Genomic DNA, 26,861 nt, shown 5'->3' with positions numbered 1-26,861 from the left:
TCAGAGCAACGCTATGGAGGGTAGTGGAATTTCTTGGTTTCCCTCATCAATCTCATCAAATACACAATCCAACAACTCCAAAACACTCTGGTGGACAAGTTGTGACCTGCACATTCACCACACTATGAGATAATAACTGAACGTTACGAGACAGAGTTGTTTTAGAGGTAAATTCATGCAGCCTGCATCTCCGCTCCGCCATTCTAAAAATAGCTTGCACCGACAATTAAAGGTAACGAACCTACTGCTATGACTATAGCGATTATGGCAATGGGCCAATTTGTTCAAATGTTGAACTATCCCTTTAAGCTTCTCAGGGCTGGTTCATTTTGTTTCCATAAGTGCAAATTAACTTTATCCTCGAGCCGCAGGAGACAAACTTTTGGTCATCACAACCAAGTCTGCAGCGACGTCTTGCTTCTTAATGAACCCAAACTGTCCCTGGTACAGCCACATTCAGCCACTCAGCACTTCCACGAGTATCTAAAACACCGCGCAGAGTCGAGTTGAGCTGATAAACATGAATAGTTGGACAGGAGCTCATAAAGTTCCCAGAGCAGCAGAGCAGCTACACTACAGGCTCTAAAAATCAAATGGTTTCAACCTTGGGACAGGCGAGGCAGAGCTGAAACCATCAGGCAGAGGAAGAGGAAATGAAGAGACGGCGGGAAAGACTCACACTCTGCTTTGGCGCAGATGAGGCTGGCCGTCGGGTAGCCGAAGGAGCGCAGGATGGATCCGATGGCCAGGCTCAGGTCCTCGTTGCTTGGGTACAGGGTCACCGAGGCGAAGCGAAGGTACGGCAGCTTTGGGGTTTCTTCAGGACCGATCTTCACATGAGGGATCTGAAGGGAGCGAGGGAGGGAGAGGAAGAATTATTAGGGTGAAAAGGAAACAGTGGCAGCTTCGGGGGGGTTTCCTTCATGTGAGCGGCAAAGGGGAAAATTGAGAAAAATGATTGACCAGAGAAGGAAAGAAGGGAAAGTCGGAGTGATGGGGAAAAATGGGGGCTGAAAATAGAAATTAATATATAACAAAAAAAAAAAGAATAAAAAGATTGAAAAGGAGAAAGGGGAGAGAGCGGGAGGTGATGACATCAAGGGAGCAAATATTTCAAAAGCTTTAGGGGGAGTTGAGATAACAGATGTGGAAGCTTTAATCAGTCTAACTCTCGCTGATAATCGACTCTTTGTTCCGTCTGAAAAGGAGAATCTGAAAATAGAGTAAAGCGCCGATCGTCAGCGATATTTCATGCAGAAATCACAGAGAGAGTTTGAAGTTCACCTCCACACAGAGGACACGTTCATATCAGGATCGATGGGGAGGATCACAGTGGAGAAGAAGAACGAAAAGAACTGTCCATAAGGAGAGGGTTCATCCTGTGGGGAGCATGAATGCCGACCCTAGATTTCACAACTTTCCGTCCGTTGGATTCTTGTGTTTAAGAGAAAACTGTGGCCTGATAAAAGAAACATCAACCTCGTTATGTCCACCAATAACTTTAATCCTACAGTGCGTTTTGTGACCTTTATGACCTTTTCTTTGTTTTACCCACACAGATTTTCGTCTTTAGTTTAGGAAAATACTGATTCAACACATTTTGTTGTTTCAATTAAATTCCAATCATCACAGATACTTTCCCACATGCCTAGGAATTATGAATCTGTTTTGGGGTCTGGAGGAACTTGTAAAAGTTCTCTGTAAAAGAACTCTATAGCCATATTTGCACGGGATTAGTATTACCTGGGGACGTCTGGGGATTTGTAAATTACCCCCCCATGTCTGCGTTTCTTGCGGTGCATTCGCACGGGATAAGTGAAGTCTGTATTTTACTTGAATTTACTGACATTAAGGCTCCGATATGACGTCAAAGCTGTGCACGTCGTAACATCCGCTGCTGTCACATCCATTTGCAAGGCAAATGTAAATAAAATGTCAAAGCAGCAACGTAATTTCGCAACAGTGCAGTTGTTGTCGCAATAACGGGCCGTCATGGCATGTGTTAAAAAGCCGCATGTCAATATCCTCTGAAATTTTGCTTTTTTTTATGGATCTGCGCTGTTTGTACCGAGACAAGACTGTATTTGCACCTCAAATGGTGTCAAAATTGCCGCTCATAATTTCCACAGCAGCCTCCATGTTTCAACCGGGAAAGAAGTAGAAAAAGGCGCACAATAAAAACAACAAAAACAAAAAATGCCCCTCAATTACTGAGATGCAGATTCGCACAGGACTAGTTTTACCACGGGATGTCGGTCTTTGGTGAAATATAGTAGGTAATTTGCGGGGGAATTTTTACTTACAAATTACTGACATGGCGCATTCGCACGGGATTAAGATCACAGACATCCTCCGCAATTATTACAAATTACCAGAGGTCCCCAGGTAATACTAATCCCGTGCGAATAGGGCTTATGAGTCTCAGATCAGCTTTGGGCAACCTTGGTGTGTAGAGCTTTGGACTTTGGTTGGGTTCAAACTGATTATGAAATCGTCTGTGTGAGACCCTCTTCCCAAACAGCTTTGAATTCTGGGTAGTAAAAAACAGTTCCTCTGTTGAGTGTGTGGTTTAAAGGGGAACTATATGCACGTCAGTCGCTTTTTTTTCTGTTTTGGTTGCCCCCCCCTCCCTTTGGTTTTCAACCAAGCCGGCGAGAAGGCAACCCGTGGAGCGATGTCTACTGAGGTGGATAACCTCGGTAACACAATGTTTGTGTTGTAGTGCCATGAAGCAGTCCATGATTCTCACGAGACGACATCTGGGACACCGGGTTGGAGGCGCTGATCTTGCATGGTTGGTTTTCATCCAAGAGACGCCAGGTGGAAGGCAGAGAGCCTCTATTCTCCCCGTAACAAGTCATATAACCATCACAATTACTCTGAAGCTGTTTAATTAAGGGGCAAATCAGTGTGGAAGATCAGTTGGAGTAGTTGGGAGCTGGCTGCCTTTCTTTAGAGGATTTCTAGGCACATCTAACTGGGGTCGACCCAACACTCCTGGGTCTTGAGATCCCTCAGGAGGAGGAGCTGGAAAACATTGCTGGGAAGACGGATAACAGGAATAACCTGGCTGTCTCTGTGACCCAACCTCAGATAAGTGGTAGGAAATGGAGTTTTGTGAGACACCAAACACAAGACAGGCAGAACCCGGCTCCAAATGAACTTGCATTCAACCTTAGTTCCTGGTATATAATGTATCAGTAGCTCCTTTGCTCCTTTTTTGGGTAAACAGTAAATCTGCAATGTAAAATAATATTACAGAGGTTGTTAAAGCCGAGGTCCAGTGACTGAAACTGTCTGAATTAGGCTGAAAAATTAATAACACATTGAAAAATTAATCATATCAATGAATGAATGAGGGATGGGGTCAGAGGCCAAGTGTCCTGTGTGATCTGGCGCTGGGTGATTTAGACTCAGTTCACACCTGCAAAGGTTTAAATGTTAAACTGTAATTAGCTCAACGGGGCTTCGCTCTGATCTGCACAGCTTATTTTAAATCCAAGCTGAGAATTCGATAATATGAGACCTGTCAGGCAAAAGGAAAAAGGATATGAGGACGGTTAGAGGCTTAGAGGCAGATGGAGACGGACTCCAGGAGATTCACTGAGGCAGGAAAACGGTTCAACTCGAGTTAAAGCCTTCAGAAAATCCTTACAGACACCTGCTGCCTGACAGGTGAAGGGTTTTTCTCTCTCGGCACTGTTTCAGTGTCACTGCAGGAAAATCCACTCCTAAACATTCGTTCTGAGTATCATCAGATTTTTTATAACATCAGACACGAGCCCGGAGCAAAGCTGGAGCTGTTCATGGATTTTTTTAAAAACCGAAAACAGAAAAGTCTTCATGGGAGAACTGGAAGCACAGGTGCAACAGGTGCGTTTCAAACTATTGCACCTGGAACTGTGAGTTGATTGTGGAAATCAAAGGTTTATTTCAAGGTTTTTGTTTTCTCCTAGAAATAAAAAGGACGAATGTTGCCCTTGCCATACACTTTCTTCTAGGACTCTGATCTAAAACCAGTCTTGAATCACAACTAAAGAGTTGGTTTGAAGCTGCGGGATTTTAAACATGGCCGGTAAAATAAAATACAAGTACTCTGCCAATCAGAAATGTCCATTACTACAAAGTGAAGTGTTCCTGAGCCATTGGGACAGTAAGTAACAACCTTTGACTTTTTCGGGGGTTAGATGAATAACCACAGAAATAAGTCAGAGCCTGGTTCTTGTGGTTGTAATGCACAAACATCCTCAATGGTTCCTAAAGTTCAAGTTGAAGGGCAACAGGTAACACAGCACAGGTGTAATGGAGGGAAACTACACGACAGAGGTAACTATGGTACATGGACCTGTTGAATGTAACTGTGTGAGAGTGTGTGTGAGGTTGTGTAAAGACAATAAGTCATGTGGGGACAGAGGGGGCAATAACAGGAAGGTATGAGCACTTGAGAAAGTAAATAACAGGAAGCCTGGGGGGGTTCAACAGGAAATCAAGAAAAAGTCCAAACATTAAAAAAAAAAAAAAAAGTCCAAAAGAAAGAATCGCCTCAGAGCCGACCACGACATGACCAACAGAAACCAACCTAGCTTTGACTCACCTCCTTCTCTCCACAGATGTGACTGATGGTGGACCCGGATGCCGGGCTGGAGGCTGGGCCAATCACAGCGACCACGCCCTTTGGCAGAATCTGACACACTGAGAGGAAAGAAAAACACAAAACGACAAAGGTTTGTTTTGAAGCTGAAGTGGAAGTGCTGAGCCTGTGATCATAGAGACAGAGAACATACTGAGTCTTCTCCTACAATATGGATTGTAATGATCTACCGTGTTTTACTGTGTGTATTATGTATCACTGGATGCGTAGCGAGTCATCTAATGATTTGTTTCTGGTGAAATCTAAGAACTCGTGAGAAAATCATTGTGAGCTGAAGTGTAGGCAAAGACCTCTGAACACCGACATACACAATGAATGTTCCCGTCGTCATTAATTCAGCGACTGGATTTTTCTTTTGAACAAAAGTTCTGGTTTCCTCTTTCTCTGCTTCGTAGAGATGAGAGGGGCTGAGGAGGAAAAATCCAAAAACCAACACATCGACTCACTCAGAAGGTAAGAACCAAGAAGAATAATATTTTAGGAAACAGAACTGAGATTCAGTCGCATCCGGAATAGAACATGAGCTCGAATCTGATCTCCTTCTTTTTTTTTTTGGGAAACAACCAGGAAAAGAAACTGAATGTTTTTTATGATCAGGTTTTTGTCCTTTAAAATCGACACAATGAGCAGAAATTTTTCTCAATTGTGATCCTCAGACATCAAGACTCCTCCCCCCCATCACACTAACACATACACACACTGCAAAAACTCAAAATCTTTCCAAGAATATTTGTCTTATTTCTTGTCAAAATGTCTCATTTCTAGTCAAAACTAATCTCTTTCCACTTAAAATAAGACTCATCACCTAAAAATTAACTTGTTTTTCATTTGTTTCAAACTAATTTTCACTTGAAATAAGTAGAAAAATCTGCCAGTGAACGCAAGTTTTTTTGTGCTTGTAATAAGAAAGAAAAACTTGCTCCACTATCAGATTTTTCTACTTATTTCAAGTGAAAATATGCTTGAAAGAAGTAAAAAGTGTCGAAAAACAAGCTACTTTTTATGTGATGAGTCTTATTTTAAGTGGAAAGAGTTACGTTTTGACTAGAAATAAGACATTTTGACAAGAAATAAGACAATTATTCTTGGAAAGATTTTGAGTTTTTGCAGTGCACACACACACACACACACACACACACACACACCACCACCACCAATTCCCAAACTTGTGTTTCCCACAGTTTGGGAATCGACCGGTGCTGGTGGGCGGTGCAGCGTGTGACCGATGCACCTGCGGGGACTCATGCCGTCTGGAGGGAGTTGTGTGAGTGTAAAACCAGGTTATTTTCTGCAGCTACAATTTACAGATGTTCACTAAACGCCTCACATGGAGAGGCCTCCGGTAGCTCACCCGCTCAGTAGAATAAAGACTTTGCTGTTAGATCTACCTCAGTGATTTTACCCCCAGCTATCCCTCCTGAGGACACACACTTCATCAGGGGTCTTTTGTGGCGCCAGCAGTGCCGTGCAGAGTTAAAACAGGGGCCCATTCACTCACATTTATCCTGGAGGGGCCCGGACATTATTAGCCTGATCTCCCTCTGCTGTTGATGTTTTTATTATTGAACTGCGGTTTTGTTATTTACTGTTTGTCTACTCGCATAACGCAATGTTTATACTGTATAATTTGTGCCGGGATCCTTCGAGTATATGTGTGTGTGTGTTGTTTGTGTGTGTTGATCTGACGGGAAACATTAGCTGCCTCTCCATCGGGGAGTCTCTTTCTGCGCTGCTGGCAGTTCATAATCGATAAACGTCCTCAGCAGCTGCTCTTGCAGAACGCCGCTATGAGCTCTCCGGTCACCGTGACCCTGCCACACATGCAAACACACACACACACACACACACACAAACACACGCTCCTCTCTGTAGGTGTGTAATCTGTAAAACACCACAACACGTCTGTCCTTCTGTCTGTCAGTCTGCTGACCTCGTGTCTGAGCTGTGGTTTTAAATCTTTCAGATACTTCAGGTTCTGTTTGTCCAGCTGAGAGCATTTCTCTTAAACCACGCCCACTTTTTTGCATCAGTGCTTTCTTCATACAGAAGTGGGCGTGGTTTCACTTCCTCTGGGTTAACGACAGACGTATCCAGATGTTTCGCTATCTTTCCCTTAAACCAGTGGTTCCCTACCTCCCACCCCCACCCCCCCCCCCCCCCCCCCCCCCCCCCTTTTAAATTTTTTTTTTTTTTTGAGTCTGAGTCGGTCCTGTATGTGTGTGGGGAAAAAATATATTTTTATATACTGCATTTTATTTGAACTCGATTTATATTTGAGAAGGTGAAAGTATATAATACAGTTGTTTAAGATTGTGTGTGGTGTTTTAATCATAATTTTAAAAAGAATAATAATTAGTTATTTTTATCAGTAATTTTTTTTTTATCAATTACTAGACATTTCAGGCGACCCCATTTGAATTCCAGGCGACCCCACGTGGGGTCCCGACCCCAAGGTTGAAAAACACTGTCTTAAACCGATCAAACGAGGCATTTCACAGCTTCCACTATCGTAGTTTGTTATCAGCGAGGTGCTGGTTCAGATTTAAGGATCATTAGCTCACCGGCAGACTTTACTCGTCTTACGGCCTGTTTGCCGTGTAGCTCTGCTGAACACGTGTGGTATTTTAAAGTGCAGGTTCACCGAGTGTAGAACAGCCATTTGCACCTGCTGCACTATTGACCCGGCTTGTTAAATAAAGGTTGCAGCTTTATTGCTGCGCTCCGCTTCCTCACAGAGACGCTTTACTGAAGTTTAGTCCTCGCTGCAAATGTCAAGGGAGCGGAGGCTGAGCTGGAGGGGAGTGGGGAGAGGCTCGGGGCACCGCACTGTCAGCCGGGGAGTAGGGGGGGGGGTTAGGACACACACACACACACACACACACACACGGAGGGCTTACTGGTCTCAGTGGTGTCGTACTGGGAGTCCTTCAGCAGCTCGTAGACGTCCACCTCCACCTTCGCCTGGGAGGAGTCCTGCATCAGACTGTTGATGTTCTCCCTCGCCAGAGCCAGCGCCAGACGCTCGCCACGACCACACGCTGACTGGTCATCCAAGATGGCCGCTGCAAAAAGAGAGGAAAAATGTAGTCATTTGAAAATAAAAAAAATTGAGACTTTTTCGTTGTACAAATGCTTGATTTTATCCCCCACACAAGTGGACCACACAAAGTCAAATGCCAATGTCGCCCATTCAGCAATAGCAAAATAAAGGGAGACCGTTTAAAGGAGAATTCCGGCCATTTTTGACCCCTAAATCGTTGTCCTGATGGTCACCCAGTGTTGGGGGGAGAAAAAACGCGACTAAAATTGATGCAGGCAAACCAGAGTTACACCATGGCTACCCGGCGCTAGGGATAGCGACAACGCTAACCCATGGGGGCAATTCTTTCAACCACCACAAACACTCAAAAAACAATGAAATATCTATGGTAGGCTACATGACTCAAATCCTTATGACACACCACTGAACTCATATAGTGTACAGTATAAACAGTCGCTATAAACTTTGTGTTTTTGCATATAATCACTCACCTCAGATAGCCTAACTCTGAAACATCCTGGAAAGACATTAGCTACTAACCGATCACAGAGCGCCTGCTCTCCCCGCCACAGAAACAAACACTTTTTCCTTGTTGTGATGATTTTTCTTTACAAAAATAAACAGTCGAGCAGTGCAGTGGTAATGTCCAAAATATCTCTGACCGTTTATTTTTGTAAAGAAATCATCACAACAAGGAAAAAGTGCTTGTTTCTGTGGCGGGGAGAGCAGGTGCTTTTTGAAAACCATGATATTTTTGCTAAATCTTATCATCATACCGTCAGAATCTCATACCAGCCCATGTCTAGACCACAAGCGTTTTTTTGACCTTTGAAAGGATTATCATTTTATACTTCATCTTCTCCAAAATATAAATGATTGTTCAATAATTTTTTTAAGCTACACGTAGGCTACGTTTATCTCATTGAAATATGTTAAAACCAGAAGAACCACAAAAACATTCTTCTCATATTCATATTTGTGCTTTTGTGTCACTCTTTTTTTTTTTATAAATTGTGGTAATTGCAGCACCAGGCGCCCTCATTTTCATTCCTGCAATTTCACAGAAATGGATGCAGGTATGACCTGAATCAAATTTTTTTTAATATCGACCAACATTAATCAGACCTGTTACTGAGAGGAACAGCGTCCGCAACGACCATCACACATGTCTGAGGCAGTTTAACGTGGGCTGCAGCTCAAATTCATCACATGTAGCTATGAACCATAATTGTCGGTGATGTGGCAATGATGATAATTACATGTCAGAGGGATGATCAATGATAGAGACAATTTTACATGAAATGAATCATTACGGCAAAACAAAGATGTAATTATTAATCCTTCCTGCAGACACAAACACATGGCTTCCATCTGTCTCTGTCAACACATCCCTCCTGTATAAATACCAGGTTATGTGTGGGGAAAATGCACGCATGGAGACACTAACTGCCTCCTATAAGGTGTAAATGGGGCAATGATGATTGGATCTCAGTCAGGTGAAACACAACCAGTGCGCAGAGAGAGGAGGATACATCACCAGAACCCAAAATAGATTTTTTTAAAAACTCCTACTAGGATTCAAACAGGAAGCAGAGCAGAGTTTCTCAAAAGCAGCTGCAGCAAATGAAAACGACTCGTCATCGCTTTTATTTCCCACGTAGTAGTAGATGTTGAGGAAATAGTACCCGGTGGTTGTGTACAGTAACACCTGCCATGTTATTTTTTTTTCTGCTCTCCCCCCCGCCCCTCGCCTGCTGATTTGTCTGCTCTGCATATATCGAGCAGCACGCTGGAAAATGCCACGATCGCAGAGCCGGCAGAATGCAAACGACTGGAGAGCGCTCGGAGACAGCAGATAGGGAGTGTGATCAGGTTATTATATGGAGAGTGTATCCACGGGCCGATCAGACTTTAATACCAGGAGGTAAATAAAGTCGTGCTGCTGCGACCTGAACTGAATTCCAGATGAAAACAGCACTTTTTTAAATTTGAATTTACAGATTAACAGAAGACGATAGAAAGTAAGAAAGAATGCTAGGCTCAGGATTTGATTATGAGCCCTTAAATGGATTTTTTTTTTTTTTTTTGCAGTGTAATTCATCCTTCCTTATTTCCCCGTTTCAGTGGACACCGAGCTATAACGCCGCAGAGCAAAGACACCACACAACAAGACTAGAAATCAAAGTGAATGTGCTGCCGAGACTCAATAACAAGCAGAAAGTCTGCTGCTGCTGCCAGGGTTTGTTCTGGATTTGATTTGTGTTTCTTAAATAATTAACGCCTCTCGGGGCGAACGAGTAGGCGATTTATCGTGTCCTTCCTGAAAAAGACTGTTGTGGTTTTTTTTTTTTATCCTTTTGCAGTTTAGAAAACCACAAAGAGAGCCAGATGGTTTGTGTTGAGATATCTGATGCTCTCTGCATCACTGTGGTGCGTCGAGCTCCTCAGGAAAACGACGCCAAGAAGCATAAGAACACAAAGAATTGCTTTCAGGAACTGACACAAGATCAGAGTCTTTTCAGACATTTATAATTCTTTTTGTTAACTGGAGGCTTTCATCAGTACAAGTCTAATATGTATATATGTAAACCCTTACTTATGTAGAAGTAGCATGACCCCGGTGCAATTAAGCTACTGCAGTCATTTAATGAGATGTAATGCTTCAGCAGTTAAGTATAAAATTGTTAAGAAGAATAAAATGGGAAACTCAACATCCTCAAAAGCAAGAAGGAAATGAAATAAAGAACGAAAGAAAGTTGTTCTTGTATTTGAGTCAGTAAACCTTGGGTTCAACTCAGGTCCAAGTCGATGGACGATTCAGAGATGAGTTAGCGTTGAGTCCAAGTCAAGTGCGAGTCACTAAAGAAGAGTCGAGTTGAAGTGACCAAAAACGAGTCCAAGGGTGAATTCCAATTCCTCGCTTAACCCTCAATCTTAACCCTCAATCTCAAAAATGCGCGCTCCAGTTAGTGCTAGTGCTAGTGCTGTCCCGATTCTCAGAAAAATTAAGTTGAGGGGCAAGTTTTAGGGCTGTATAGCCCTCAATATTGAGATTTTCCGACATCACCCTTGGGAGCAAGAGCTACCCAGAATGCATTGCATATTTTCACCTAACCCAAATTGCAAGTTACTTAAAGCAGAAGTAAGCGGAATTTTTGTGTTAATATAAGTCTTAAATAGTTATATCTTCCGACATCAATCACTTATATAGAGTGTTTGGTCTGAAACACGGGTCTGTCAGTCACTCTGCTCTGCTGTGAGAAGAAAAAAAAACTTTCCTTGTATCCTACAACCTTTATCCAATGAGGAGAGAGAACGGCATAAAGGGGCGGTCCTCTCTGTGTGTGCAGCCAAGGGATGCGCGTGAATGTGGTGACGTAGAGACGAGGGCGGGGACTGCTAACTCCATCGGCTGGAAGTTAGCCAAAACGACCGGATCGCTTACTTCTGCTTTAAAATGTCAAAGTCTTCATGCAGATAGAAAAGGTCAACATTAGTCCATTTCTGAGTTGAGTCCTCTACAACACTCATTCTAAGACACATGTGCTAGACTCATGAGACTGAAAGTTGTAACAACTGTGACTGATGTGTTCATCTGTCACTGTATTATTGATCACCAGGTAAGACGGAGGAAAACACTGTTGGCATTTCAAAGTCATCCTACAAGAATGATGGCTGCTTGTATGTAATTGGCCTCGGTGGATGAAGTCATCGGAGCATTGGTTGTGTTGCCGGGGGCCCCTGCTACTCTGATGGTCCTCCTCCATTGAAAAGAATGAGAGGCTGCGTTTTGTCATAAAAAACTAAAGCTACAGTCGGTCAAAGAAAAAAAAAAAAAACACAATGTTCCCTCTTTATCTCTTTATTTGGAAAACTCCACATGATGTTTTTCGGTGTCACAATGCAGCTCTGTGTTCTCCCAGAATGCCCTGCACTTGTAAGGGGACGGAGGGGGAGGATGAAGATGAGAGCACAGATAAGGAGTCTTCTTCAGCAGCCTCAGAAGTGTTCAGACACTATCTCTGTTTACACAATATCTGGTTCTCTGGGTCACTGCGACCACACACACACACTCACTGCTAGGGAGAGAGGAGGACGATGAAGAAGAGTAATCACAGAGGGTTCAAACACTTGAACCGAGTTCTTAAAGTTTGTGTAGCGGAGCGACTCTCTGGTCTCACGGTGTGTTGTGTAATGTGAGAAGCTGTGAGCTGCCACCTCTGCGGCCCGGCCCAGGGCTCATTAACATTTATCCGTCAGGAGACGAGAGGAGCCGAGACACGTCAGGAGAAGAACGAAACAAAGCCCTGAATCATTACCATCCATTAAAAATAAAGCAGTGCAGGGACTCCTCGGACATTTCACCTGAACTTTTCAGACTATTATTTCTCTGAAGATGTTAACTTTCCCACACTGTTTCACACAGTCCAACCGAGTCTGGTGAAGATCAAAGATTAAAGAGCCAAATCTGCACAAGAGAAGGATTAATCAAACCAAAAGAACCAGAACCTGAAAATGAAGACACCAGAATTTTCTTTCACACCATCCTGCCTGTTCATCATTAAATATAAAAAGTCGTGCCGACCTTCACTCTGAAGCTTTTTGCTTTATTTGTCTTACAGCATCGAGACTGTAAATCATTTTTCATGTTGGTTTTCAGAACGTGAATGGAATTTTAAAATCTGTGCTCGTTTTGGGAGATTTACAACTTCAGGAACATGAGACGTGGGGAAGAAACCTACATTACGGTGGCCTGGAGAGGTCATAGAGAGGGCAAATTCTGCTACAAAGTCCTGTAAGATGGGTCTGATACGTCTAACATTTCCTAAACACTTGAAAAATATCCCTTTAAGGCCATTTATTTGTGATTAGTCATTATTAAAGTAACACAATGTAAGATTTAGTACTCTGGTTGAGAAGGTGCTGTATCATCGGAGAAGCACAGTTGCCTACGTGAATTTGAATTTAAATGAGTTTGGAAACATTATTTTAAGGTAAAAAAAACTACATAGTATTGCTTTAAGTAAGGGCACTCACTTGATTAAATGTTTAAGGTCTTGATCAACTGATAGCCTAGCGATAAATACATATATTGCAATTTTTTTTGACAATTAAACAGCTCTAGATTCTCTATCAATACTGTGAAAGTATCAAAGTGTCAGTCCACAGAGAAAGAGACACAGTCTGTATTCAGAAACTGAGCCTTTAAAGGAGACATATAATGCCCCCTTTCCATAAATTAAAATAGTTCCCAAGTGTCTTTAAGACATATCTGTGACATGCTTTGGTCAAAATACCCCAAGGATCAAACATCACAACACTTTTCATGTTCTCAAAACAGCCCTGTTCAGAACGTCTGGTTTCAGTGCCTGTCCCTTTAAATGCAAATGAACCACTGCTTGCCCCGCCCTTCTACCGGTCCCAGGTAGGGGTGGTATTATGCAAACATGAATCCTAGTTACATCACTGGAAGACAACTGAGAGAACAACTCGTAAAACCACATGGATTTCAACCTAGGGAGTCTGCACATTACGGATTTCTTTGTCAATTGTCACATTTTGGGGGCCGGAAGGCAAGACAAACACCCAAATATATGTTACAGAGCTTTCAAAAAGTTATATTTCCATAATATGTCCCTTTTAAACAAGCCGTCAGTACTTCCCGTAACTTTGTGATGTCAGAGACCCTTGGTTCTGATTGGCTGACACTGCCCTGTTGTTGTTAGAGCTCCAAAGAGAAGGAGACATAAAACTACAGAGATGATATTTGGTTCTCTAAACCACAAATACTGTATATCTTCTCATGGATCTTCACTTCAAATAAAACACATGAAAAGTGTAAAATATGGGACCTTTAAAACTCAAAAAAAAAAAAAAAAGTTCAAATCCAAACATCAAGGTCTTTGGTAGAGACTGATTCATCTGGAACATGGAGAGAAAACACCAGAGAGACGATTCACAGCGAGCGCGTGCAGCTACAGAGGTGAGTCAACGTGATATCAGGCTTCGAGCTCATTATAAAACTGGATGTATCAGCTAGAGGCAGCTGGTTCGTGTTAGTCGACATACAAATCCTAATTCTTTTATTCCTCTTTACCTTCACTACAGTCAGACCGACCCTGGTCCTGTCGCCTCTGCTCGTGTAGTCCACTTCCACCGTGTCATGTAACATCCTCACAACCCTCCTGCTCTGACCTCGTTTCCCCCGGCTCGCTCTTCCTCTTGTGTTTGCGTTTCCCTCTGTTTGCTGTGAATTACCTCCTGACAGCTCCGTTTACCGACACCGAGCTGTGAAACAAGCTCCGCTCAAATTTAATATCAAATTATGTTGTTTCAACTTCCCTCTTTACCCTGGTGGTGAGACGTCTTCCTGCCCGCCGGTGCAGAAACGCCATCTCGTATTTATGTAAAGATGCTGCAGAAACGAGTCCAACCTCGACCGCGAACCGACGCCAGCGTTTTTTTGTGTGTGGATTTAACCTGAGACACGACGATAGAAACTCCTTTTTATCGAAGCAGAGGGAGCTCTGCAGACTGATTTCACTTCGTCCCTGGAGACGGTGTAACTCCACCAAAAAACTGACTAACAGGTTTTCTTGTCACTTCCCACCTCCGAGCTCCGCGCGTTTGACATCCTCTGATATGAGTGTGGAAGTCTGGACTCTGGGGGGGCTGCGCGGAGGTCGACAGATTCGACGAGACAAGACGAAAAGCAGAGTAAAAACAACAAAACCGCTCTGCTGGCTGCTTCGTGGAAGCACGGAGCGGCAATCCTCCTGCGACCGCTGTTCTTTCAGAGGCAAACAAGACGCCTCCGTGGACACAAGGGTATACAAATGTGTGTCCATGTTACCGGGCATATTGATTTTCTTTTTTTTTTTCCTGAGCAGGTCCACTGTGGTGATATGAAAGTTTGTTTAGGTGAAGTGTGAAGCAGCGTGGAAACAAGTCCCTGAAGAATCCAGAGGTGAGAGTGGTGTGTTATTTCTGCGTCTGTGTCTTTGTCTTCTTGTGTCAGAGTCCGTCACCTTCGTGTTCAATCTGGAATCGTTTTCTTCCAACGCTGTGGTCCAGACCCAAATATCAATTGTTGGATGGACTGGGATGAAACGTGGTTCAGACGTTCCTGTTCCCCTGAGGATGAGCTGTAACAACTCTGATCGTCCTCTGGCTTTTCATCATGAAGGGAGCATCATGTGGTGCTGTTGGACATCGTCAGGCTGTTTCCTCCTCTTTCTAGTCTTTACATTGAGTTGAGCTAAGCTAAGCTAACCCAACTAGCTGCTGGCTGTAGTTTCAGTCCACACAAGCATCATCTGAACCGGGTAATGTAAATACACAGCAAAAAACTGTGTATGCAACAACAGCAAGTACGTGCACTGCAAAAACTCAAAATCAAGTCAAAAAGTCTTATTTCTAATCAAAACTAATCACTTTCCATTTAAAATGAGACTCATCACATAATTTTCACTTGAAATAAGTAGAAAATCTGCCAGTGAAAGCAAGTTTTTTGTGCTTATACTGTAATAAGAAAAAAAAATTGCCCCACTATTAGATTTTTCTAAGTGAAAATATGCTTGAAAGAAGTTAAAAAGTGTCTAAAAACAAGTTACTTTTTCAATGTGAGAAGTCTTATTTTAAGTATAATGAGATTTGTTTTGACTGGAAATAAAACAAATATTCTTAGTAAGATTTTGAGTTTTTACAGTGTAAGCATTTTCGAGATCCTTAGTTTCTCATTGGTTTCCAGTCGAATCTGTATCTGTCAAATATAATGTTGAAAATGCATTCTAATGAAGCATCTGTTGGTGTTTGCTCTCAATCTTCAATAAATTAGGGTGAGAAACAGTCTGCTCTGATATATACCAAACAAGTGATGAGTTTAAAAGCCACGAGAAAACACCGAGTTCTGTCAGACGAAGCCTGTGGTGTTAGTCTCAGAGTCATTTAGCTGAGATACTTTGTTAAAGTCGAGCCACAGGGCGTGTTGGTAAAACCGTGGAAGAGAAAACTCCTTCAGATTAAAGCTGCGGGCCAACGACGGAGCTGTTTACTTCTCCGTCCTCGGGTGGATTTTCTCCGTCTCTGCCTTCACTCACAGCGTCGTCTTTTACATCTGTTGTGTCTTTATGTTCCGGGTGTGTGAGCCGGTGGCTTCTACACACACACACTTCGTAAAATGTATATATGCTTTCAGTTGAGATATTGAGATACTTTCCTTTTGGGATGAAACCTGATATCTTCACTTCCAAAATGACAAATGTTAAAAATGTTTTAAATTGTTGCTTTGAGTTAAACGTAGCTCTTCCAGCCGTCCTGTGGTGACAAACTACCTTTAATGCAGCAGTCCTGTGTAGTTTGCAGATATTTAATGACGAACATGGTCTAATGATTCCTTCAGAGTGACTGATAGCGCAGCTTGGAATAATTCATGGAGGTTTTTAGCTGCAGCTGAAGGACACTGATGCTCCTGAATTGTTAAAATCCTTCTCTACAATATTTATGTGCTTGACTTGATTTTCAGTGCTGCCAGGGGGAGGAAGTATCTGCATGATGATGTCACTTAAACATTTATTTCATGCTCCTTTGATTTTCAGTGGTATAACAGCGCAGAGGGGTGGACATAATAACACGAACAGCTGTGTGGTGTAATGCAATCCCCAGTAAAAAAGATGACGCTGATCCAAAGGGCTCTGTCTATTTCAGGGAGGCACGATAACAATATATACATATATTGGTACAGATAATTAACGGCCCGATATTGGCTGATAATTATTGGCCAAAATACTCATTTAAGTCCAATAATGACATTACTGGAGCCAATTATAGTTAGTCAACATTTCCTTGATTTCAATCATTTTATGTCCGTTTGCGCACTAAGTTGATTTAAAACAATAATAAATATTGATTTTTGAAGAGCCATTACTGTTGTTTATGATCACAGTCGTGTTGTCGGTTACATTATTCAGTTAAGTCAGAGGCAGAGCTATAAATTCATCTTTACTTACTACAACTTACAGTAGCTTTTCTTAACCTCAGGTCTGTATATTAACTATAAAAACTGTTATCAATATTGGCATTGGTTAGGAGAAGCAGGACGTTATCAATTATCAGTATTGGAAAAAAAAGGGCTATCATGCATCACTGGTCTATTTCCCACCTCAGTGAGTTTCTAGATATTTCCAGGAGGTTGAAGATAAACAAATCTGAAGGTACGGAGTTAAAAAAAAAATGTCCTCTGTGGCCCTCCACTGAATAAAAAAGAGGAAATGTCTGGTTATGTTGTATCACTCCTGATACTGGGACAGGACAGTCATCCAATTAAATGTCCTGGCTGAGCTATGTTCATGTCAGTCAGGGTTTGGGTTTCCTTCAGTGTCAGAGTTTCAGCAGCTGGATCATCCACAGACGGAGCCTTCCTTCCAGACCACAACCAGGGAAAACACTGGATAAATCAGTTTGACATTTAAAATCTGTTATTCTAAGCTGTAAATCAGCTTCAAACTCCAGGCATCTGACAACTTACATCCTGCATTCTGTGAAAATACAAATATGAAATCAAGAAAGGTGTAAAATGTGAATAATAATGATTTGGAGGGACCAGTCCTAGCCTGGTCAGATGCAAACATGAACTGATGAAGCCTCTTGGATGAGAGGTGAAACGTCTTCCTTGAGAAATAACCAATTCCAGTTGCATTCGATTTAAATTTCCTTGAGACTATAACTATGACCTGGACAAATGAGAATATTCACAGGTGATTTGGAGGTAAACACATTCAGTAATTTATTTGTGATGGATAAAATCAGTTCATTTTTAAGCTCAGTACTTGAATGTGGAATGAGTATTTTTGTATTCTTTTTTCACACATTTTCATGTATTGATAACTGTTCCTTTAATTTTTTTTATCATTTATATCCTCCAATAATGGTCCAAGGTTGAAATGTGTGCTCTATAAAGGGTAAAAACTGGATTAAGAAAAAGTGTTTCTTTAACTTCTGGCTTGCAACTACAACAATGACACATGCTCATTGGGGATGATGTCACTGACTGACAACAAAAATGAATGGAAACATTTGGGATAATGTGAGAACATATATAACACAGGTCCTGTTGTTTTTGAATTTGTATTTGAATGTGGACAAGTTACATGTTATACCTTTAAAGCACCGGTTGCATAACAAGCATATTAGCATTGTGACATTAGCATTCAGCACAGCTTCACAGAGCTGCCTGTACAGCTGAGGACTCAGAGACATTTCAGGGACCTTCCAGTCAATAGGTGACTTTCATTTTTGTGTAAGTTATCACCGTCTGAATCTTAGTAATTGGCAGAGAAGCCGGTGTTGTATTGACCTGGGGGGCGTGGCCACAGAGCTGCAGCACAGACACACAAAGCTCCTCGAACTGCAGTCGACAGTCGACTCTGATCTCGTCTGGCTCGTACAGTATCTCAGCGTGTCTCTCAGCGACGAGATCGGCTCATTGAAAGGTACGTGTGGGATAATTACAGCTCAGTCGCTCCTGTTTGGTGATTTGACTGCTGTTCATGTGAAGTGCGGGTTATAATTACAGGTTTCAGGTAGAGTAAGTGAGTCTAATCCAATAGACTTTGATCAGATTCAGTGAATATCTCCTCATGGTCCACTACATGTGTGAGTTCCTACACAGCCCAGGCTCTGTGAACACAACACAACATCAATGGGATTTCATTATTTACACTATGAGACTTCCCCCCCCCCCCCCCCCCCCTTTGGCTGATTTTAAATTCCTATACAATTGTTTTGTGTGTTTATTGATCAGAAAGGTTTTATATGTTAGAATGTAAAATTAAAAGTGTTTCCTGTTCCACATGCTTCTGCTTTATTGCTTTTTCATCTTACTATGACTCTTGTATTGAACCAGAACATCAAAGCAAATTCCTTGTACTGTATGTGTAAACCTACTTGGCAAATAAGCTGATTGGGATTCACTCATATACTTAAAAAGAGAAACATTACATGTGTCTAAATTGAGGCTGAAAGAAAAAGAAACAAAAATTGCCAAAACCTGTCAGTCAAAACCGCTGACAAAAAAAGATTTGTATAAAACATCAAGGTAACATTTGAACAGCAGGACTCAGGTCTTCATGAACATAAACTCACTCAGGTAAAAGGTTCTGTGGGTCTTCATTTCTCCCAAAGATCCGAAACCTTCCTATCGTAACGTCAAGAGAATAAAACAACCTGAGAAGACTGAATTTAGCTAATTTTATGAGGAAACTAGTTTGTTTATATGAGACCAAAACAGAACGACCTTCACTTTGGCAGTGAGGAAATAATTTTAAGAACCATTGTTAATTCTCTGCTTATTCACTGAAGCTTGTTAAAGTGCAACTCCATTTCTCTGCGTCTTCTTTTGTGGAGCCTCGGGCTTTACAGTTGGATTAAAGCTGCCTGGCTGTATTTGCTTATTTATTTGAAGAGTATATTGATTTAATTTTCTATTGTTGCCTCTTCATCTGCCCTTGGAGATGACAAGTAAAAACACAGACAGTGCAACCTTACCGTTGCAGGCCGAATTGTGGTGGAAGAGTCGAACTGCACCTTTAATAGCTGGAAATAAAGCCCCACCCCTTTTATATTCTGTTACAGTGGTTGCAAAGAGTCTGCCATGTACTTGCGGTGCACATATCTCCATGGTTCTTGAGATATGCTGGGAAAGTCTCACAGATCCAGGACCCCAATGGTGCAGAACAAAATAACTGGAGCCGACTCCAGTATCCGTACAGCTCACCGTAGTACATACGGCCCTTTTTATTTCCCAGTCACTGAATATGAACCGTGAAAATCTGGTTATAGCCGAGTGTGTTGGATGGGAAACTAAATGAGATTTTCCAGCACTTGACGAGAGAAAACGCAGCTGAAAGGAAACATTCATGCACCTGAACATAAACGCTTCATCTGACTGAATTTAAACAGACAGTATGTTGATGTGTATGTTGCTGTTTTTTTTTTTCTTTTTTCTAACACAACCAATTTCTTGCAAGAGGTTTAAATCGACCTTCATTTAAGGGAGGCCAGCTGTGAACGGCTGGTTCACACTGCTACACCAACGCCTGCACACAAACAGCTCAATATGAGAAGACCTCTCATTTATCTACAGTCACAGAAATACATGAGTTTGTGTACATACAAAACTGATTGGAGAAAAGTTTAAATTTAAGGATAAATCCGTCTTGATTTAGCTTGATTTCATTGAAGCTGCTGCACAACCTAATGTTAATTTTTCTTTTTGAATTTGAATTTGAATTTAATCCTATAATGTAAAAATATCCATCTGTTCACGTTTGACTTCACATACAATATTAATCTGATTGATGACAGATATGGGGTAAAGAGTTTTCTTTCAAACAGAAAGAATTGAGGGAATATATGATGCATTTAATTTCATACACGATACAACATGAAACGTGAGTGCAGGTGTCAGTTTTCAGAAATTTGGCTTTACAATTTTTTTTTGCTTTTTGTCGCTGCTCGTTTTCTATTATTTCCTCACTTAAAGGGGATTTTTTTTTTCCTTATGTGATTTCTGATATCAATTGTGTGTCTACAGTGAAGGCAGATGGTTTCTGGATGCTGTGCAACATTGACACTAACACCTGTGTTTTGGCCTCATGTATTATTTTCCTCATCTGGCTTGACTCTGTTTTCTAATGGGACATGTTTAATATTTAACTTTAACTAAACTTCCAGAATGATCTTGTCTCATCATACATGATTCACAACAAAACACACACACACACCACAAACACTCCCTACAGCATCAAATATGGATTAATCTGCTGCTGAAAACAGTCCCCTAACACATGTTTTCTATTTCCTCCAACAACTTTCTTTAAATAAAAGCTTTACAGTAACATTTGTGAGGTTTTTTAAAGGATTCATGAGTTCAGCAGGAAACAGTGGGCTCAGAGCACAGAGAAGTCAGAAAGTGCTGAGAGTTGGATTAAGATGGTCGAGATTTGCTGGAAATGAGAGAAACACAGTGGAGTGCAGGGTCAGGTTTGAATAAGTGGATAAACTGTATTTAATTTCCAACCTTCATAAATAAATAGTGGCAGTGGAGCTCTCTTTCTCTTTCTATCGTTCTCTAAATTCACTCTTTCTTCAACCTGTGACGTCTCTCGTTTCCCACGACTCCACTTCTCAGACCTAAAAGAAACACGTGTGTCACCATGTGTCTTCGCATGTGTCAAATCTACGTAAGTGTGTGTGTCTTTGTGTGGCTCAGTCAGATGTTATTAATGGGAGAGTGAAAGGTGAGTCATTACACATCAGCATTCGACCCTGTTGCCATGGCAGCGTGGGTGTAAGTGCCTGCTGATTTCTTTTTTTTTTTTTTTTCTCTCCCAAATCCCACGTGATGAAAGCAACAGGGATTTGAACTGCGGGGCCGTCGGCGTCGGAGGATGAGCAGGACGAAAAAGCCTTATCTGCTGCGAGGAGAGAGCTGACCTTTCGCTTTGCAAAGTTAAGTCTCCGCTGTTATTGGAGTTAATCTTCCTCCGCGGGGCGTGATGAGGAGCTGATAGCGGGGCCGGCGGCGCTCGGGCCTTCGCCGTGAGCCGGGGAGTGGAAGCGGTGCAAACTCTACATGATGGAGTTTATTTGGCCGCGCAAATGATGCAAACTGAGACGGAGACAAAACGAGGACGGAGGAGGGAGAGAAATGGAGACACAGAGCTGGCGAGTGAGGAGGATGAAGTGAGGTAGAGTGAGAGTAGGGCTGTGGTGAGGAAACTTTTGTTGACGATTAATTGCCATACAAATGATTGCGAATAACGATTTAATTGTCTTTTTCTGACCATTTTATGTTACTATAACATAGTTTAATAATAAACATACACCTTATGTAGAAGAAGAAGAATTTCCATATTCTATATCCATGATGCTCATGTCAAATGGAAAACAACGAGGAAACAGTGATGGAAATATGACATTTCTGTTAGTTTCATCTGTTTCAGCTGTTTTTATACAGATGTATGGAAACCATTTTAACGATTCTGAAAAATAATTGTGGTCTGCTCAAATAATTGCAATCAGGCGATTGTGTAATAATTGTGACAGGCCTTAGTGAGAGAAATCAAGATGGCAAATAGAGACAGAAGTGAGAGGAGAAATAAACTGATGTGAAGGGAATAAGAGGAGTTAGGGAGGAGGTTTTGTCTGTTCATGTAGTAGAAAGAGGCGGAGGAGGGTCTGGAGCAGGGGTTCAAGGTTGTGCATATTTTTCTTTCGCATTTCAAAAACAACAATCAGACAATATGACACGCTGGCGGCTCAGGTCTGTGGAGGTGAGACACTTTGAGGACACTTTACTCTTTTTGTTGGTCTCCAGTCAAGACCAAAAAGTCCTGAGATAAGTCAAATGCAAAAACCAAACGAGTTTCAGTTTAAGTCCCAAAAGCAAAAAGTCACAAAGTCAACGACAACAGGACTCAAATCAAGTCCAACAAGCCCATATCAAGTCAAGGCCAGTCAGACCAGTCAAGTCCTGAACTTTATAATGGATACAAATCCAGAGTTTTCACTAAACTCCCTCCCTCTACTGTATGCAGCTGTTTTTTAACCTTCAGTGGCCCTAATACATCGTCATAGTGATGTATCCATTCTCATCTAATCTTGTAGTTTGATAAAGTGATTTGTGGTTTGAAGTTGGAGCAGTTTGCAGTGTGCAGACAGGGGAGGAGGAGCTGGTGGCGACAGTGATGAAACACGATGCAGCTGATGGAGGGAAGGTCGGGAGGATCACAGCGAACAGAGGGAATCGATTCCTGACTTTTCCAAACCATCCAGGGACGTGAGTTTGTTAAAAAAAACGCAAAAACATCAAAAATCATGGATCAATAACCACACATCAGTGTGTGGTTAATGGACGACTGTACCTTCTGTGGAGACAGACATGACAGTCCATCCAACAACTGTTGGGATGTCTCAGTCTGCTGCTCCGACCAGCTGTCAGCCATTAGCATGGGAATCAGTTAGCACGGCGGCTTCACGGTTAGCACAAACACAAGAAGGTCACACAATCTGCACAGCTCTCCTCTGTGATCATTGGAAATCCATTAATATGTTACTCTCGGGTCATTTTAATACTTTAGCTTGAAGTATTATTCTTATTTTTTAACTTGTGGGGATAAAAATAACCTGTTGCAGCCTCACATCATTTTCATTTGGACAAAATTGTATCATCAGCAAAGTGTTTGAAAATTAAAGCGCATCACAGAGGAAAATATATTTTCTTCAGCATGACATGGTTCAATGATTTAGAGTTAAAAAAAACTGCTCAAGTGCTGAAACATTGTCAGATAAGATTTATTATCACACTTGTGACCTATATTAAAATACATTTGTACTTCCTTTTGACCTTTCTTTCTTTTTAAAACTTGTGATCCTTTCTTATTTTAAACCATAAATCATTCTTTTCTTAGACCAAAAATAAACGTATTAAAAGAAAGATAATGAATTCATGCATCATTATTCAAACAGGAAGTGGTAGATAACCAGGTAAAATGTAGTATGTGTATGTGTTATACCCTATGTGGTACAATATTTTATTCCATTATTGTTCTTTTAAAGGTTGCCTTGTACAATCTGGGACAGTCGATGAAAACTAGCTTTTTAATCTAATTTGGGTGCATTTACATGTGTTTTTTTCTACAATGTTTATTAATGTGCGTTGTCCCTTTTCAAATAAACTAAACTAAAAGCTGAGAGACTTTCAGGTATCACCAGAGAGACTGTGTAGGATTCAAACCCAGCGGTGGGACTCACCCATCCGGACGGCAGAGAGGGTGTTGGCCTGGCTGAAGGAGAGCGGTGCCATGGTCAGCAGCGGGACGGCGACGTAAATCGACAGCAGCAGTGCTGGCAGAGCCGGCATCTTCCACTGCTCCTCATGGAGAATGGTCTGCTGGCTGCCTGTACCGCCACCTGCAGGACGGGAGGAGGAAAAGGAGGCGCCGTTAGTTAGCACACGGAGCTAACCACTGATTTTTATGGCTGGATTTAACTGCTGCCATTCTGCACGTCTGCACAGCTGATCATTTATTACCGGCACAGCCTGTAACCAAACATTCAGACATGCAGTCGACATGCGGCATCTGCTCCATAAACACACACAACTTGGCACAACACAACACGGTGAACCTCTCCGTGTGTGCGCGCAGCGTGTTGTCGCTTTATTTATTAGCCACAGTAGCAGGCGGAGACGGCAGCGTTATCGGCTGTGAGGAGTTTAAAGAGAAAAATCTGGCTCGTTATTCACATTTCACAGTAAATTAGATTAGTTTAAGCACTCACATGACGCTCGCTGTCAAGATAAGAGTCACGCAAGGAGGAGAAAACAGAGTCTAAAACAACAACCAGAACCAAAGGCAGAAAGCAGGTGATTAATGAATTATTGCTAAATCTGAATCATCGAGATCATCCACACTGCTCACACACACACACACACACAACTACAGAAGAGACTGATACTCCAAAAGTGTAACATAAGAACTAGGTATATCAAACATTCATTGCGATTCCACCCGCCTGTTGCTGCATGTCATTCCCCCTCTTTGTCTCTCTACTGTCCTATCAATTAAAGGCCTGAAAAGACCAAAAAATATACTCAAAAAAAAAAATAAAAAACAGGAAGAAAAAAACAATACCCCCTGGAAAAGCTCATTCTTGGCCTTTAAGGTAGTGAACCATGTGACACATCTCAGCCAATCAGCAGCTGTGTAGGGAAAGGTATGGTTTTGGTGATTGTGTCCTATCAGCTACAGCTTTAAAAAAAACTTGGACGTGACTGCAGGTGGTGTAGATGGGCGGGGTTATGGTTTAGTATTAAAGGGGACATATTATGGAAATATCTCTTTTTGAAGGCTCTTTAACATATATTTGGGTGTTTGTCTTGGCTTCTGACCCCCAAAATGTGAGAATTGACAAACATATCTGTAATGTGCAGGCTCCCTAGGTTGAAATCCACATGGTTTTACGAGCTGTTCCCTCAGTTGTCTTCCAGTGATGTAACTAGGACTCGAATTTGCATAACCCCATCCCTACCTGGGACCGGTAGAAGGGGCGGGGCTATCAGTGGCTCATTTGCATTTAAAGGGACAGGCACTGAAACCAGTCGTTCTGAACAGGGCTGTTTTGAGAGGATGAAAAGAGCTGTGATGTTTGATCCTTGGGGTATTTTGACCAAAGCATGTCACAGACATGTCTTTAAGACACCTGGGGAGTATTTTAAGTTGTGGAAAGGGGGCAGAATATGTCTCCTTTAAAGCTATTTCACACTTGTTCCATTGTCTGACATCAAAGATAGAAAAAATATGTGAATGAGAGCAGCTTCATAGGAATTCAGTTGTATTCAGCCACTGAGCTGAGAGAGAGCGGGGAAATGTGAGAAGCTGGCATTTGACTGACATTAAAGAGCGCAAATGCGACATGATGATGTCACGTCATGAATATGCTAATTAGCATGTGATGTCATTTAGCGATATTTAGCGACATTTACTGTAGATCATCGCTGATAATGTCCTTGAAAAGTCCTGGAAAATGAAATGAATGAAGAAAAGAGTGGGAACCCTGCTGGTGTATCTCATGGTTCATCTCCCCAATGTGTGTGTGTGTGTGTCTTACCAACTCAGGTCGCTCTGATTGGCTGAGCCTTGTCACATGAGCAGTGTTGTAAAGGCCAGAAAAGCTGCACTGGTTAAAATAGAAACGCTCCGTCAAAATTTAATAATTCTCATTAATTTATAGGTTATAATTCAGGGTGTGGAGAGGACGGAGTCTGGGTCTGGACCTGGACCATGGTCTGACTATTAATGACCTCAGATCCAGAGTAAGTCAGAGAGATGTGCACGTCACACTGGTGAAAACAGGATGATTAAAAAAGAGGAAAAAAAGAAGAGATGTAGTGTTGCTGTTGTTTTTTAATGGATGCAGACTGTTTGAAACTCCCAGCTCGATATGAACGTGGTCTCAGAGAAGAGCAGAGAGCTGGAAACAGAGAGGATGGACACGAGAAAGAGTGAGTGAAAAAAAGAAGGGGGGAGAGAAAGAGAGAAAATAAATATGAAGGAGAGAGAAAAAGATGAGAGAGGGCAAAGACAGAAAAAAGAGGGAGGAGGAGGAAGGCCAGACGAAGAGAGCTAGACAGGGGAAAGGGAGGGAAAGGGGGAAAGAAGGGGGGAATTGGTGGTGGTGGTGGAGGGGTGACAGAAAATATTAGAGAACAAAAGTGAGCGTGAGAGAAGAAGAGGCGATCACATGTTGCAGAAAGAGAGGGGAGAGAGATTTAAAATGGCAGAGTGAGGGAGCATGACGAAACCAGTCCAAATCTTCAAAGTAGATTAGAGACACTGAAGCGAGGGGCTTTTTTCATTCCCTCCTGTCTCTCTGTGTGTGTGTGTGTGTGTTTTGCATGTTTGCATTGAAGTTCTCCGAGCAACAACGACAACAACACTGAAGCGCCAGAATCCCCCTCCTCCTCCTCCCCCCCGACCGCCGCCGCCGCCGCTGTTCAATCCCATCATGCAACTGCTTCATCTTTTCATCTCTGTGTGGACAGTTCTGTTCCTCCTCCTCCTCCTCCTCCTCCTCCGCCCCTCCCCTCCCCTCCTCTCCCCGGGGCGCCACTTCTGCCGCCGCCGCTGCGTGCCGTTGCCGTTCTGCGTTTCTGTGGGTTTGTTTAACCCGCCCCTCGCTAAATGTTTATCACCGCCTCGCCAATGAGGCGTCCCACATGAATTTCAATGAGATTCCCAAATGGATTTTAAATTGCGGCTCGAGTCGATCGGGGGGGGACGAGCTTCGGTGGCAGAGAGCGAGACACGACCTGCCGATCGCCGCCGAGAGATGAAGTCAAAGATAAAAAGCCGCTGATGAGGGAGGGCAGGAGAGGGAGAGTTCCTCTGATAAGTCATACAGATGATGGCGATAATGAGGATCTATCTGTTTTCAAGCTAATATAATATATGCTGATTGTGATCTGTTGCCGTGAGCTGTGTGTGTTTTGTCTCTCCGCAGCGTCGGCGTGGAGGCTGATTGCTGGCAAACACATAGCGACGTGTTGGAGGAGCAGAAATAACTGCACTTGATGGAGCCAAAGAGTCACGGCTTCCAGCTCAGGGGGCG

The 26,861-nt window shown here is 42.3% G+C and overlaps 1 protein-coding gene across 1 annotated transcript in view; it reads right to left on the bottom strand.

The window, feature by feature from the left end:
* The window catches only part of LOC310993913 (glutamate receptor ionotropic, kainate 5-like), a gene marked incomplete at its 3' end in the record, with an annotated part of 88,378 nt that extends 64,720 nt beyond the window's left edge, over nt 1–23,658 (bottom strand). Inside the window, exons 1-4 of the mRNA XM_083982391.1 lie at nt 23,505–23,658; nt 7,549–7,713; nt 4,595–4,692; nt 680–845 (exon numbers count right to left, since the gene is read on the bottom strand). Of these exons, the coding sequence (XP_083838517.1) occupies nt 680–845; nt 4,595–4,692; nt 7,549–7,713; nt 23,505–23,613 (538 nt within the window). The 5' untranslated portion in view covers nt 23,614–23,658. The remainder of the gene's footprint in view (nt 1–679; nt 846–4,594; nt 4,693–7,548; nt 7,714–23,504) is intronic.
* Nucleotides 23,659–26,861: the final 3,203 nt, after the last annotated feature.

This window comes from Trachurus trachurus, assembly GCF_905171665.1.
Source record: "Trachurus trachurus genome assembly, chromosome: 11".
NCBI classification, from domain to species: Eukaryota; Metazoa; Chordata; class Actinopteri; order Carangiformes; family Carangidae; genus Trachurus; species Trachurus trachurus.
This window is presented reverse-complemented; position numbering and strand designations above follow the sequence as displayed.